The sequence below is a fragment of the Magnolia sinica genome, chromosome 12 (assembly GCF_029962835.1).
Source record: "Magnolia sinica isolate HGM2019 chromosome 12, MsV1, whole genome shotgun sequence".
NCBI classification, from domain to species: domain Eukaryota; kingdom Viridiplantae; phylum Streptophyta; class Magnoliopsida; order Magnoliales; family Magnoliaceae; genus Magnolia; species Magnolia sinica.
Window position 1 is genome coordinate 9,933,385 of NC_080584.1, and position 16,391 is coordinate 9,949,775.

Below are 16,391 nucleotides of genomic sequence, written 5' to 3' on the forward strand. Positions count from 1 at the left end.
CGTAGCATGTTTACCTCCTACCAAGCATCAGGAGATGATGAACGGGTGTTCATGGGTAATGCTATAATATCTCCAGTTGTAGAAAAACGGAAAGTACTTCTGAAACTCACTTCTGGAAAGACTTTAATGTTGAATGATATCCTACATGTGCCTGACATTAGAAGAAACTTAGTCTTTGGTTCGCTCCTCAATAAGGTTGGTGTCAAGTTACTATTTGATTTAGATAAGCTTGTAATGACTAAAAATGGAACTTTTGGTTGTTAAGGGATACTATAGTGATGGTTTATTCATTATAAATGTATCCAATTATAATAAGAAGAAGACATCTAGTTCTATTTATATCGTTGAACCCTTTTATCTATGACATAGTAGATTATGTCATATGAATGTAGTGTCTTTGAAGAAAATGAAAAATTAGGTTTATTACCTAATATATCTAATGAAGAATTCGATAAATGTGAAACATGCGTAGAATTAAAATTCATTAAAAAACCCTTTAAACAAATAGAACGATCCTCTATTCTATTAGAGTTGATATACAGTGACTTACGTGATTTTAGAAATCACATGTCTAAAGGTGGAAAAAGATATTACATAACTTTTGTAGATGACTACTTTAGGTTCACTAGAGTATATCTATTAAGGAGTAAAGTGAAGCCTTAGATGTTTTTTCTAAGTATAAAACTGAGGTTAAAAATTAGTTAAATATAAAAATTAAAAGACTTAGAACGGATAGAGGTGGTAAGTATGAATCTTCTCAATTTAGAGAATTATGTGAAAAGAGTGTAATAATCACGAAACTACAGCTCCTTATACACCATAACAAAATGGAATAGCAGAACGTAAGAATAAAACTCTTAAGGAGATGATGAATGTTATATTAAACAGCTCAGGCTTACCCTCAAATATGTGGGGAGAAGCAATTCTGTCTTCTATTATATCCTAAATAGGATTCCTTCTAAGTCTTCTGAACAAACACCTTACGAACTTTGAAAGAATCATGTTCCTAGTTATAAATATATTAAAGCGTAGGGGTGTCTTACTAAAGTAGGATTGCCTGAAACTAAGAAAAGAAAGCTAGGCCATAAAACAACTAACTGTGTATTTATAGGGTACGCACAAAATAGTACAGCTTACAGATTTATAATTTTTAAGACTGAAGATAATATTCTACATCCTAATACAATTATAGAAGCTAGGGATGCAGAGTTTTTAAGAACTTATTCCCTGTGAAATCTAAATCTATGGGAATAGAGGAAATTAATGAATCAGATATCGCGTCTACTAGTAAAAGTACTTATAAGAAACTAGTTGTAAGGCCCGTATCCTAATCCGTACTGTTCCACTGACTCCCGCGATCCTTCCTGTCGAAGCCTGGCAATCCGCGACGTATAATCGATATTTGCGCGCGATCATAGGTCATATCCTGTAAATTTGAGTCGGCTTAATCCAAGACTTGTACCATTGCGACCGCACCGTCGCCGCGGTTCCAACGCCGCAACTCGCGCACTGACCCGATACCCTGGCCGAGAGATGTGGGCCCGCGTTCAGTTTGAGGAAACATACCGCACGTTTACAATCCCAAGAGAATCTCTACATCATGTCTCATCAATCAATCAATCACCTCATGTCAAGTACAAGAGCAACCCATGCTTTCTTTCTCCACAAGTCAAGCAAACCCCAAAGTCAACCAATCTCTTACCTCACCCATCACTCACCTTACATCCATCACCCATCTCTCTCTCTCCCTTACAACCCTCTCTCTCTCTCTCTCTCCTTCTCTACACATTTTCCAAGCTAGCAAGAGTTGTTGACGTCCAACATTTCTAAGGAGAGAAAAAGTGCATTTGTGTGGCCCACTTTCCCATCCCAAAATCCTTCATCCTAGCCATTCATTTCTCATCTTCCACCATCAAAGTGAGACACAAGGAGATCGGCTTTCCGATGGACCAAGAAGATCGAATGGTGGGTGCTTTATATGCTAAATTTTCATGTTTTTATGATGGGCCAAATGAGGCCTACCGATTGATGGTATGGATCTCATTTTGAGACACTAAGTGTGGCCAATGGCCCACCTTGATTCTCATACTTATTCCATGATGGGGTCATTCTCCATGGACCCCATCATAATGTTTATTTTCCTTGCATGAAAAGAGGTCATCTAGACTATCCATTTTGGGTGGAGAAGAATCTCCATCGTTGATCATTGATTTGGTGGGCCCACATGTATTGGGACCCACTTGATGTATGATTGAATGCAAGGGAAGGCCCATAGTGTCGGGGTCCCTCCATCATCACGTCTCTCTCTCTCTCTCTCTCTCTCTCTCTCTCTCTCTCTCTCTCTCTCTCTCTCTCTCTCTCCTTCCTTTATTTTGTGGCCCATTTAGTAAGTGTATGTGGTGTCCAAACCGTCCATCAAATGGACCCTATGGCCGTCTAAGCCATATGGGCCCTACCCTTTGAATAATGGGAAAACACAAATATCACTTGACCAAGTGGGCCACGTTCACGTGGGACCCACCTCGAATATGTGTTGTATCCCAAACCGTCCAGCTTCCCTGGACGCTGGACACGGTCTCTGTGAAGTGTGAACGGACAGTGGGTTGTACTCACTGTAACAAATATATATATATATATATATTTAAGCTTTTGAGTGGGCCGCTCATGCAGGCCCCACCTTGATGTATGGGTCCAATCCATGCCATCCATTCCATTCCTCATATTATTTTAAGCGTTGAGCCGAAAAATGAAGCCAATCCGACTATCTGACAGGCAATAACATGGAAAATTGTGTTCTTTTACCGTTAAAAATCCGCCTGATGTTTCTGCACACAGAAATACATTGAATATTGGGTTGATGGATCTGTCTTGGGCCCTGAAATCCAACGGCTGGAGTGAATTCACTTGATGTGGGCCCCACATATGAAAAACCACAAAAATGGTTTTCAAATATATATATATATATATATATAAACAAGCAACAGCAGCTGACACTGCTGCTGCTGCAAGGACGACGCAGCGTCTTGCGCTGGGACGTGGAGGGCGGTAGGGCCAGGGACCACGGGTCCCAGCCGTGGGCCCCATGTGATGTGTGTCGAACATCAACACCATGCAATATATATATATATATATATATAGAGAGAGAGAGAGAGAGAGAGAGAGAGAGAGAGAGAGAGAGAGAGTTACTTGCAGCCCACCACAAAAGCAAACCAAAAACCAGCCTTCACAGCGAAACAACCAAGCTGCTGCAACAACCCAGGCCTGATATGGCATTCTAATCCTTGATTGAGCCAAAACACACTCCCACCAATGGCTTTGCACTCTGCTACAAATCAAACCTGAAATTACACCGAGCCTCTCCGAGACCATGCCCAGATCGTTACGCCTTCTGTGCGGGTCGGAACTTACCCAACAAGGAATTTCACTACCTTAGGACTGTTATAATTACGGCCACTGCTCACCGGGGCTTCATGTTGCCAGCTCCCCCGTCATCATCAGGTCACCAACTTCATTAACCTTCCTGCAGTACTGGGCGGGCGTCAGCCCCCATGGTCCTTGGATGATCCACATCACCAACTTAACCTTCCTGCCCTGGGTAGGCGTCAGCCCCATACATGGTCTTATGACTTAGCACCTTGGATGATCCACATCTCCGGGTCAGGCATTGATGAGCACATTGAACTATCCATTTGGCTGAGAGCCCTCACAGCCCAGGCACAACGAGGCAATTATCAGGGGCACGCTCTACCACTGAGCTAATAGCCCTTGCAGACCTCACGTGGCGAGGCCTACTAGGGGTGGGAGTAGCTTGCTGATACAAAGACTAATAAGTATCAGAGATCAAACTGCAAATTACGAAACAGAAGAAGAAGCTCCCAGCTCTGCTCCACTTTGGATGAAATTTAACAGCGAGACAAGAAACCCCGTGCTTTGCGGATACTCCTCCCACAAACCAGACCCAAAGCTCGACACTGAAACCAAACAAACACAATTCCTGCTGATTCTGATGAGGATTCCAGCTGCAATACCACAACCAGGCCTTAACTGCAATAACAGACCAGATCATTTGGATGCTTGATTGGTCTGATTCAATTGAGAACGAAAGACCAAAACAAAATCCATTCCATTCATAATTTCAATCTTGGGGTTGGTTTGTCATTATAAATGGAGCTTGCACAATTTGGAAATTACCACTTTGGTTTGAATTGTTGTAATGCAAGTCGATTGAGCTTCCAAACACAGCCTAAATTCCTTATCATGCAACATTGGTTTTTGTACAAGTGCTTCAAACAGCTACTTTGATATTCTTAAGGGTGCGTTTGGATAGTTAATTCAATTCGGTAAAGAAGGAATGACCAAAGTAGAAGTGGTTCTTTATAATTTATGATGACAACCATACCATCAGTTGCCAATGCATGAGTTGAAGTTGGACCTAAAACAATCTTAGGATGGTGCTCTAATTTGGCAATTTCACGCTGTTGAATTGAATTGCTTCCGTTCAATCCTATTGGGCATCCAAATGCCACCTATGTTTCTTACTACAGGATCCTGTTTTATATTGAAATACCTGGAACTGCTATCTTTATATTCTTGAAGTGTCTGCCTTGCACTGGAGTATGCCATGCATGGGTATTTAATAGAAAAAGGCTGATGTATTTGGGAGTCGCTCTCGAGACGCATGGCTTTGGGACTATGCAGCATGCATATAAAAATAAAAACAATGCAACTCTATTACGTTTTAGAAATATTTTGCATGGCCTAGAAATTTCTATTTTGCTTTAGGAAGATGTTATATACATTGAGATCAAGATCGGGTTTTAATTTTCCTTTTTCCTGGCTTCTTTTCCCGAAGCTAAGACTCAACAACGTTGAATTTGGATTTGAATTACCTCAATCAGAGTTATATTTAAGATGAGATACTATTTTGATGTCAGTGTATTTAAGTAGCTCATTCCAGTCCATTGTGACTACGTTGGGCTGCATCAAAATCCTTACTTTCCTAAAATGCATAACTGATCAGAAGCTCATCCTTTCAGATCAAGAATCTTCATGCAACCTTGGCTGCTACATGGGCTACACATAAATCCTCAAGTGCTAGTATGGGGCTCTGAGATACCCGCTCCCCCATATAGGGAATTTTACAAGTGACTACATAACTAATACGGAATTGACATCCTTGTGCCTTTTTCAAAAATCCATTTCATTAATCGAAATAATTATAATTCCATTTCCTTCTGTCGCTTTATCTTTAAAATGCCAATTGGGTGAGCATGGCGGAAGGTGGGTGGGCCCCAGTGTGATGTTTATGTAAAATCCACCACAACCATCAAGTGCATCACCTCGTGTTAGATGAAGGGCCCAAAGATCACTCACATTCGTGATTCAAATAGACCACATGATTGGAAATAATGTACAGGACAATGATCGTCCTCCAAACTCTTTTCCTTGGTATGGCTCACCTGATTCAGGGATGGACCTAATTTTTAGGCATCGGGCCTAAGTTTAGTCTGACATCGAATGTTTGGAGTGGATTTCATATAATCATCATGGTAGGCCCTGTAAAAATCAAGGATACACACCTGACTCCCAACTGTTTTCTTCAGTGTGGCCCACCTAAATAATAGGTCAACTTCATTTTTTGGATCTAGGCCTAAACTGACATTACGCATGTAATGGACGGAGTGGATATCACATACACTATGATGGACCCACCAAACAACAAGTCCAGATGTCCCTCCGCAACAATACAGATAATTTAGAGAGAAAAAATAAAAAGGAAATTGTACGGGAAACAACATTTTATTTTGACGATGCCAATACCTAATGAGATATTTATGTAAGATCCACTCTGACCACTAGATATTTAGTCCATACTTACGTCCAGTTAATAAAAGAAAATAAAAAATTCAGGCTGACTTTTAACTCTGGTTGGCCACACACAAAGTGAACAATTAGGAGAGAGATGTACATAGTTAATTTTTACAAGGCTCACCATGATAATTATATGAAATCCACTCGGACCATTAGATTCCATGCAAAAATTTAGGCTTGTGGCTTGGAAATCATACTAATCTACAATTCACGTCAGTTTAGAGAGTGAATGTTGCGATGTATACTATTTCCAATCACATGGGCCAACTGAATCATAGACAGCTGATTTTTAGGCCCTTGGCATAAAATAAGGTGATGTACCTGGTGGTTGGGGTGGATTTTACATAAACATAAGTGGGGCTCACCTGAGCCACCAACTAGTGGAATAATGTGGAGTACTACAATTATATTGATTAATGAGGTAGCTTTTTAAAAACCTTTTGTAGAAGGTACCTGAATATAAATCCCACATGAGAGTTTTCATCTTGTGTCAAATCCCGCAGAGTTGAGTTGACTCGGCTAGCTTTCAAGTCGGCGAGTATTAGAGCTATTATTTACATACAGGCACACATTATAGTTTAATACTTGTGGAGTTCACTCCAAACTCAGCTGAGTTAACTCGACTCAGTGAGAAATCAAGCTGTCTGCCAGAAACTCTTTATCATGTCTGACTTGGCCGAGTTTTGTAGAGACTTGTCAAGTCAGACTCTATTGAGTTGACACGACACATACTGAGTCGAGTCCGAGTCACTTACCAGTCAACTCCTTCAACAGAGGGAAGGTTCTTAACTGGTGGAAGACTAATGCACCTGCTATCGGCTTTGGATATTTGTATCATTTAACAATGAGAACATTTAATACAGTCTTAATTTCATTATTATCAAGCTGAACCAAGTAAGATTCGACCCAGTGTTAAGAGTCAACCAAACCTGGCTGGACGTGGGGTCGAGCTGAGTTTTTGGGGTTTTGAACTATGAAACATATACATGGCAAGATAAGATACATTCAACATCCAAATATAAGATGCGAACAAGGATACATAGCGGTGAGAGGGCAGAGGCGAGCAGTGACAAGGAAGTGATAAGATACATTCGACATCCAAATACACCCAGATCCATAGCTCAACTGGCAGACTGAGCGGAGATACCTCGTTTCAACACTTGAGTTCTTGGTATCGATCCCTAGCAGGGGTGGCTAACATGGAGTGTGTGTGTACTGACATGGTTGTGTACTAACGAGCTAACCCAAAAAAAAAAAAAAGACAAACATCCAAATAGAAGTCGATCAGATCTCTCTTTCTCCAATGATCCATTGCAAAAATGGCTGAGTGGGCACAGATGGGGGCATAGGTGAGTGATCCACATGAATGGACCAGGTCGAATTGTTCTACATGTGACATTGGCCATCCGTCATTGTTCCCATAGACCTTCCCGACATATAGTCGGTCATGTAGCTGGTTAAGTCATTGAATTGCCACAATGTCAAGTAGCTGGGCCGCGATGTGACACTGCTTACTTGGACGTCGCCTAACAGCATGGCCAACACACGGGACATGGGCTGGCGTAGCATCGGTGATGTTTGAGTGCAGAAAAGAGCTACTCCAATCATTCGTAGTGCTTCTCCTTCGTCAAATTCGGATAGTGTCGGATCGATCAGTTCCAATGGATGGTTAGCTTCATGTAGATTCCACGCCTAAGAAATTATGGAATGATAAGATATTAGTAATACAATGAGTGACAAAGTAATGGTATATCAATCTTATGTCCATAAATCAATCATTGAAAGCTTGCTAGTGATTGAATTATGAAGAAAATTCATTATTTTGTGAGTAAGGCAATGCTAATTTGTAGACGTGCATGTGCAAACGCAAAATAGAAACACCCCACATGTGCCCTTGTCTCACATGCATGAGAGATATGGGCTGTTCATTAGGCAGGAACACTGTAGGCCATTCATGCATTCAATTTAAACCATTGGCTGTCCTTTGTGGTCCACCTGAAAAGTGGGCTGGCCTGATTTTTAGGCTAGGAAACAGTTTCCACAGAATCCACTCGATTGATGACCCAGCTCTAGCACACATATCCCATGTCGGCATGCATAGGATGCTTGTGTTTGGCCCATTTACATGTTGCATTCCTCTTCAATTGCGTTTGAATGCACAAGCGAATTGAATTCCAGGCTTCAGTTTAATCAAAATGGAAAAACAAAGCAAGTTAATGAGGTTTCTCAGAGACCCCATCCGGTTAAATTGCAATTACAGATCTTTTTAGTCCAACTTGAAAGTAACACCATTGTGCTTTCGTTCCCAAACCTTCATTATGATGCCAAGGAAATTTCAATTTTGTTATTTCTGCTTTATTCGATTCATAATTGTGATTCGAATCAATAGTGCTTCCAAACACAACCTCAGTGACAATCATTTGATTCATAACCAATGAAAGCTAATCACAGGAACATGCAACACTGTAAGCAAGATAACATATCTCTACAAATTGCATGTGCATGTTCAAATATGTGCCCATAACATGTACATCCTAATGAAAGAATTGAATTACCGGCCTACAGACTCTGATTCCTATAAGATGATTAAAATGTCATACCCATTCAAGGATATATATCTTATCTTGATCCAAGCTTGTATTTGTATTTGGCCTTCCGCTAAGAATCTCAAGTATGACGACCCCAAATGCAAACACGTCAGCCTTTTCCGTCAGATGTCCACACAAGGCATACTCCGGAGCAAGATAACCACTTCAAGAATTCAAGAAGCTCAAGGTTCCAAATATAAAGAAACTCATAATGAAAAAATTAGGATGTGTTCAGATGCTCAATTAAATTAAATTGCAATAATCGGATTATAAGAAATGATAAAGTGGGATGGCCGTTTTAAATGATATGATGACCAAACACCAAATGTCAAAAATCATCTCCTTCAGATCCGTAAGTTATGATTTTGCTATTTTATGGCCATTTTAGGGTTTAAAAAGTTCTGTGATAACTCAAAGCCCATTTTGAGTTATCTAAGAGAGACTCAGCATAGAAGTCCTTTACTTCTTTTAGTATGTTACTCTTTTAGGTAATTTCAGGAATCTAGGCATATGTAAGCCACAACAATTATGTAGGAAAGGAACAATTCTCATCCTAATCACTTTTACCATCATTTTTAGTGATTTTTTATTAAAATCTTTCTAGATTCAAGGCTTATTATAGAGGAAGAGAATGATACTGATGCAGGACCGATGCATGAACTGAGTAACATGTGAGATCAACTAACTGAATTAATATATTTAATAAATAAATAAATAAATAAAACACAAACATCGCTATAATCATCACAAATATCATGAAAATCATGTATAATCCTAGCCCAAGCTACCAACATCATAACTCAAAATCATTAAATAAAAAGAAACTAGGATCTAATGGATGTAGGAACATCCAATTAGTATAGGATATAGTCTATCTCAAAATAGGAAACCTAATACAACCTAAGGTGAAAATTAGGGTTTTGGTAATTTAGGAAAGTAAGAAATTTAGGAAATTTAGGTTTAGGGTTAGGGTTTCGGGGATGGAAGAAAGGGGTTTTGATATAATGATGACGGGAAACTAAAAGGGGCGGGTGGGTTTCACACGTGTGGCCGGACAGTCGCACGTGTGGCATGGGAGGATGGGTTTAGGTTGGTTAGGGCTTGAATTGTGGATGGGTATGGAAAAGTTAGGTTTGGGAGAAGACGAAGATTTGGGATGGGAAAATTAAGAATCTGAAGAAAATACCCTGATGTGGAAGAAAAGAGAAGATGACGTGAAGATAGATGAAAACCTCGCACCTCCGTTGATGAAGATTAGCCTCACACCAATCTTCCTTCCAAATCGCATGAAAGTATCATCAAATCGCATAAAGATGGGAAAAGAAAGCAAGAGCTTTTCTCTTTTTTATCATGAAATTCAATGAGGGAGATGTCACACGCCCTCCTCTTTTTATAGATCCAAAAAGTTTCAAATTTTACAAAAATTTTCGTCTTATGAGCTTTAACAAAAATAGCCCTAGTCTAAATAAAATCAACTAAAACATCCATAATGTGTCCAAATATAAAATAATAAAAAACTAAATCATAAAATATGATAAAGTCTAAAACTGATGTGGACGATCAACGATCAATGGCCCAATCATGTGATCCATGCGATCCAATGGGCTGATCGTCGCGTCCCTCCGGTCCAATGGTCTTGATCACTCCATAAAGCAGCACATGTGCATCTTCCCAGTGTGGGGTCTTCCAGATGCCCGCACATGTACATGGGGTCATCAATACAATCACGGGTACTCGCCTAGCCACAGGGAAATCGGCGTGGCCCGCTTCCTCCTCTGATACGTACGCAAGGGTGTACGTGACGTGATGTCCTCATCAGATATTCTCCTAATCTTTTCACACATTCCTGCTACATTAGATTGTGCCCTATAGTGAAAATTATTAAAGTGAGCCTCCCCCTACTCCTTTCATAATGATGTACAAGCACCTTGTGTTTACTCATTATTTAAAACAGCCATCCCACTATGATCATTTCTTATAAACTGATTGTTAGAATTTAGTCCAATTGAGCATCCAAACAGATTGTTAAGTCAGAGAGGTGAACGTAAACAATTGAGTTTTTCTTACAATGTCCCTGCAACCCGTGTGCTGATGTGTGTCTTCTTATCATCATATAGTTTGGCCAAACCAAAATCTGAAATCTTGGGGTTGAGATCAGCATCCAGCAAAATATTACTGGCCTTGACATCTCTATGTATGATTCGGAGCCTTGACTCCTCATGGAGATAAGTGAGGCCTCGTGCCGTACCCAAGCATATATTGTAGCGGGTGGGCCAATTTAGATGCAACTTACTGTCTCCTGCAAGGAAATGACATGCATTTACTTGGACGTGATGTTTAATACTCTCATGGATATGTCTCCCGCTTGTTAGATGAGCCGGCAGAGAGTGTATGTGTGTCGGTGATCCAGGGTTCAATCCTGGCCAATGTTACCTTTCCATATATATATATATATATATATATATATATATATATATATATATATATATAGGGAAAAGGTACTATGCACTCGACCTCACGATAAGCTCCCGTGAGGTCGAGCTGTGTGGGCCCCATAGTGATGTGTGTCGACCATCAAAACCGTACATTTGATGGGTCCCCTCTAAATTATGGGATATCCCAAAAATCAGCCGTATACGGAACTCAGGTGGGCCATACCATCTAAAATCATGTGAAGACACCGTTAAAACATATAAAAGCACTTGGTGGGGCCCACCTAAGTTTTGAATGCTACTGAAACTCGGTATGAACCCTCATCCAAGTGGGACACACATAATGGATGGGCTGGATTTGCAAACCACATCTCAACGGGCCCAAAAAATGATTATGAATGTTTTAATGGTGCACGGCCCCTCCCCACTTCCGTATGCGGTGTGGCCCACACAAGTCACGGATTGACTTGATTTTTGACACCCAGGCCCATGATGGAATGATGCATCTTACTAATGGGGTAGATGTTCGAAACGCATCACAGTGGGGCCCACACAGCTCGACCTCATGGGACGGACTCGTGAGGTCGAGTGCATAGTACCTTTTCCCATATATATATATATATATATATATATATATATATATATATATATATATATATATATTATATATATATATATATATATCATGGATACACTGAGATATGGGTAAAAGGGAAAATGACTGAACAGGACATCTACTTTGGTTGAGCATTGCCATTGATACTACAGCAAGGGTCGCAGTGACTGGGCAACCTGCCCAGCCCAACAAGCCCAAGCTGGCTTTGGACCAGGCTTGGAACCATTAGCATGTCCCATGGGCTGGGCTTGGGCCTGGCATGCATGGCTGATTAACTATCAAGCCAGGCTTGAAATCGAGTCATTTTGGCCCAACCGACCCAGCCAGTCATGCCTCACCTAACTTCATATGTACGTGTCATGTTCTCAATTATGCCATTCTAATCCTTTACTAGGCAACCATGCATCTTGAAAGTAGAAAGTTGAAATCGTTCCTCGATCAACAAGATTAGGAACATTCAAGTGGGAAATGGGGATTTTATCAATTTTTAGGCCAGGCCTGGTCGTCCGGCTAGATTGCTAATGTGGAACATATGTGTGAGAATACAGTCTGTTCATCGGGTGTAGTCCACCTTGCATTTGCCATGCTACAAAAATAAGGCCGATTCAATCATCAAGTGGGGAACAAGTGTATGACAAATGTGGATGTTGGTAATTTTTTTAAATTTGCCATTTTCTTCATACGTGTTGAGCTACCCGATGACTGAAATGCCTGGATTTGGGCAGTTGCAGATTCATGTGATGTCCACCATATGAATGGCCTGGATGTCACACATGCAATCTACATTGGCACATGCAGTTACCAGATGCTACCCTTACCAACGGCCATCACATTCCTCATTTTGGTCATAGCCCAAGAATATGGTTTTACAGAAATAGGGACATGTTTTGTACCGTAGAGTGCATGATCAAGGCTCTTGTTTTCAAGATACTCGTAAACCAAAAGCCGCTTATCTCCCTCGATGCAGCATCCGTACAACTTCACAAGGTTCCGGTGCTGCACTGCTGATATAGTAACAATCTCTGCTACAAACTGACACTTTCCATGATGAGATGCCACCGAGAGTTGCTTTGCAGCCACTGTCCTTCCATCTGATAGTGTACCCTATAAAAATACCACAATTCGATAGAAATGAATACTCCAAGATGTATTTATTTATGTACATATGTATGGTGGATAGATGTACAAATGTTAGTAAGTAGTGGCTACTGAGTAGGATTGCACTTGTCATTGCATATTATTGCAGTATAAAATGAGCCTGAGTCACCGCAGAGAGTTATATAGAGACCTATTTGGATGTCCACAAAAATCAGGATTTATTCTCACTTCTCAATTGGCACTTTGTTTTCCTCTGTGATAATTCACTCACATTCCTCTAAACTCGCAGACTGAAAACAGAATAATAATGTCCTCAGATACATTCATTTCAGATCATGTAAGAAAAAGAGTACCTTATAAACAGCCCCAAATCCCCCCACTCCCAATTTATTTTCTAGGCTGAAATCTCCAGTAGCAGTCCTCAGTTCGGAATAACTAAAAGTGTTTGGTTTGGCACCCATTTCCAGAAGCTCTGCGAATTCACATAAGTGAGCAGGTTATGATCATATAGCTACTTAAATTGAATATAAAACTGAACCTCTCTACCAATTAATTGAATTGGAAATATTCAGCATTCCATTGCATTCATAATGATGACATACCCATGATATTGCACTTACACTCCTTTCTAAAAGAAAAACAGTTTATGATAAAAGTTATCCACAGTTTGTTGATTTCGAGTCTATTGAAATAATAATTGCAATTCAATTCAATAGTGCATCCAAAAGTATCCTACGGTAGTCTTTTGATGTACCCCAAATTACAAGTAGAATGGGTATTTTGGTGAAACAAATGTTTATCCATTTCGCAGTGTTTGGGGCATCTTGAAAAATGGAAAATTTTCCACCCTTTCTGCTCCAAATCAATATCTAGAACATTTCAGGTGCTAGCAGCTGAAATGTTGTGAACGTTCATTTGGGGAGAACAACATCCACCTACTGGACATCCAAATATAGCCTAAGAAAGGTAATTGTTTTTAATACAGCTACTATTATTAATGTCCCTACCATTCCTCTCTATCATTTTCACATGTCAGAAAACATATTTCTCACCATTTTTAGTTCCCAATCTACCAATCTATCACACAGACTGTCATGTGTCTTAAGTTTTGCTTCACTTACTACTTTCTCAGTGTTCCTTTTGGTGTTTCCATATTCTTGTAAACTTTTTAAGTTTCTAATTGACTTGCAATGGTTCAATTAAAAAAATAGAAGAAAAAAGAAGAAAATGACCAATGCATTTGAAGCCCCCATATTGCAATTACTGCTATTTAATTTGGTACCCAAAATTACAAGCACTAGGGATTTTTTTGATGAAATGGATGTTTATCAATTCAGCTGCATGTTTGTAACAACAATGGAAATTTGATGTCCATTATGTAAAGTAGAAATATTTCACCTTTTTTATGCACCAAGAATAGCTAGGATATTCCAGGTCCTGCTTGAAATGGTGTGGATGTTAATTTGAATGGAACAAAATCCTTCTTACATTGATATATGAATACAGCCTCAGCTAATCGGTAACTAGAAATTTATCAAAGTAAAATTGCAATCCTGGTTGAGAAATCTCAGACCAAAGACTCAAATGCATTCCTATTGAGTGGATTTCCTTGTTAAAGTATTTTAGGACCATAGCATGTGAGTTGCAAGTGTCTGAGTTGGAATTTCAATACAAATCAGTTAGGTGGTGTTTGGATGCTAAATCAAACAGAATTTTGATAGTTTAATTCAATAAAGTGGGTCTAGCCCCAGATAGCTATTACTACCATTACAAGTTGGTATGTGAATGAAGATGGTGCCACCCCCACTTTGGTCACTCCTCTGCAATGAATTTTATGAATTGCAATCCAGTTTAGTTGAGCATCCAAACACCCTAATTTAGCAGTAATTGTATTACCTTCATCTTCATTGATGCCCCTGCTCCTTCGTCTCTGAATAAGTATTGCAGAAATGGATATAAAACTCAGAGCACCAGCACTAACTAAAATTCCAACAATCAAACCAGTCCTGTTCTTCTTTACCCCAGCAGTTAGCACACGGTTACTAGAAGTCGACAGGAAATCTAAACGTAAAGCCAAAGTATTCATCTGTTAGTATTGAACGTCTAGAAACTTTAGAATTTAATTCTAATATTCAGTTCTGAATACATATTACCTGGAGTGACTCTGATGGCCGAAATGGATGGCCCATAAATACCATTACCAGGTATGCAGCAAGTCCCTTTTCCAGCCCAAAAGAGATGGATTTCAAGGAAATTCTTGGATACATTAACCTTGAAAGTCTTCAAAACTGCACTATAAGAGACTCCATCCGCCTCCTTTCTTATGTCAAAATCTTTCAATTGGAGATTACCCTGGAAAAGCGATTAATGGAGTATCAAAACTAGCAGAGAATAAGGTCATAATGAATTCATAAACTGCATAAGAAGAAACACATTTGCAAAGGATGGTGATTTGATATGTTTGGGAGTGCCCAAGCATCCATACTTAAGGAAAGCATGAACATTTATCTTAAGGTTGTTGGACCTACTTTCGGAGTTGAAGAAGACCCATACCACGACTATCCTATCCATGTTCTATGGAATGGTTGGTTGTTTCTTGCCACCTTAATTATCCTAAGCTTACTTTTCAAGAGAGCTTGATGGTTACATACTTTAAAAGGTACATTTGGATGCACTAGTGGATTGAATTGGCAAATATTTCTCTAATAAAGTTGAAAACCAAAATTTAGTTTTGATGCTTTAGCATCCAAAACACATATGAGTTGATGAAAGGCTGAGACCCCAGTCCACGTAATAGGGTCCATAGCCCCTATGATCCGCACGATGTAGCCGTCAACATGGTATCAGAGCATGCCAATCCCAGTGCCAGATTTGACATCAACGCACACTGCTGCAACTGTCTATCATTGATTCTGGCAATCAGAAAGCAACTACGTTCCAGATATGGATCTGAATCTGCTGTTGATCTCCGAAAGTGGGAGAATTATACAATTCCCCCTAAATTTCGCATGAGGTTCGTACAATACTGAATCAGCCGATACTATCGATAGCACAAACACTAAGCACAGGCTTGTACAATACCAAATCAGCCAATATTATCGATACTGCAAACAATAAGCACAGGAATCTGCTAAAGGTTTGCACCACATCATCTCATCTTAGGACATAGGTGGGCATCAGGACTGTATTCATAGCCCATTTAATAAATCAGTCAGGCCCAAGCTGACCAGGACTGGACCCATTGCCGCCTCCAAAAAGGAACATAATGACACCTACTAAACTATATATACTACAACATTGACTTTTATCATCTAGTCTAGATTAATATTAATGTTCGCAATTAAAGAAGTATACCGTACTATATCATACACACCTGGGCAAAAATATCGAATACACGCCTTCCTCTCCTCCGAGTAATCGAATCTTTGATTTGTATCTCAGCGAATTGCAGAGTCACGCTGTATTGTCCGTTCACAAGCCCTAGTTTGTAGTATCTTAGCGATCCTTGAGATATCCTTGTTGTCCAAAACAGCATTGGGTCTGAAGTATTCTTAATCTGTGACTGAGAGTGTGTGTACAAGTCATTTCCGTTGATATCATACAACCCAACATTACTGATGGCCAACCTGCTCATGTTGGCCAGATAATATGATGCTGCACCGAGAGCATCAACATCATTATCATACAGCACTCCATCTTTTGATGTAACCGCTGGACCGCCACAATTTATTGCAAATGAAGAATCTGTGAACCAATATAACAGTGACATTGATCAAATGCTGCGTT

At 39.8% G+C, this 16,391-nt stretch overlaps 1 protein-coding gene across 3 annotated transcripts in view; it reads right to left on the reverse strand.

Annotated features, from left to right (window-relative positions):
• Nucleotides 1-6,877: 6,877 nt before the first annotated feature.
• The window catches only part of LOC131220893 (probable LRR receptor-like serine/threonine-protein kinase At1g56140), a 48,286-nt gene continuing 38,772 nt past the window's right edge, over nt 6,878-16,391 (reverse strand). Inside the window, exons 17-25 of one of the 3 annotated variants that reach the window (XM_058215803.1) lie at nt 15,979-16,349; nt 14,759-14,957; nt 14,502-14,666; nt 12,959-13,077; nt 12,401-12,611; nt 10,527-10,758; nt 8,472-8,622; nt 7,136-7,563; nt 6,878-6,964 (exon numbers count right to left, since the gene is read on the reverse strand). In XM_058215803.1, coding sequence (XP_058071786.1) covers nt 7,258-7,563; nt 8,472-8,622; nt 10,527-10,758; nt 12,401-12,611; nt 12,959-13,077; nt 14,502-14,666; nt 14,759-14,957; nt 15,979-16,349 — 1,754 coding nt within the window. In that variant the 3' untranslated portion in view covers nt 6,878-6,964; nt 7,136-7,257. Of the gene's footprint in view, nt 6,965-7,135; nt 7,564-8,471; nt 8,641-10,526; nt 10,759-12,400; nt 12,612-12,958; nt 13,078-14,501; nt 14,667-14,758; nt 14,958-15,978; nt 16,350-16,391 lie in introns of those variants that run through there. The other 2 variants (XM_058215804.1, XM_058215805.1) reach the window with 2 other exon arrangements.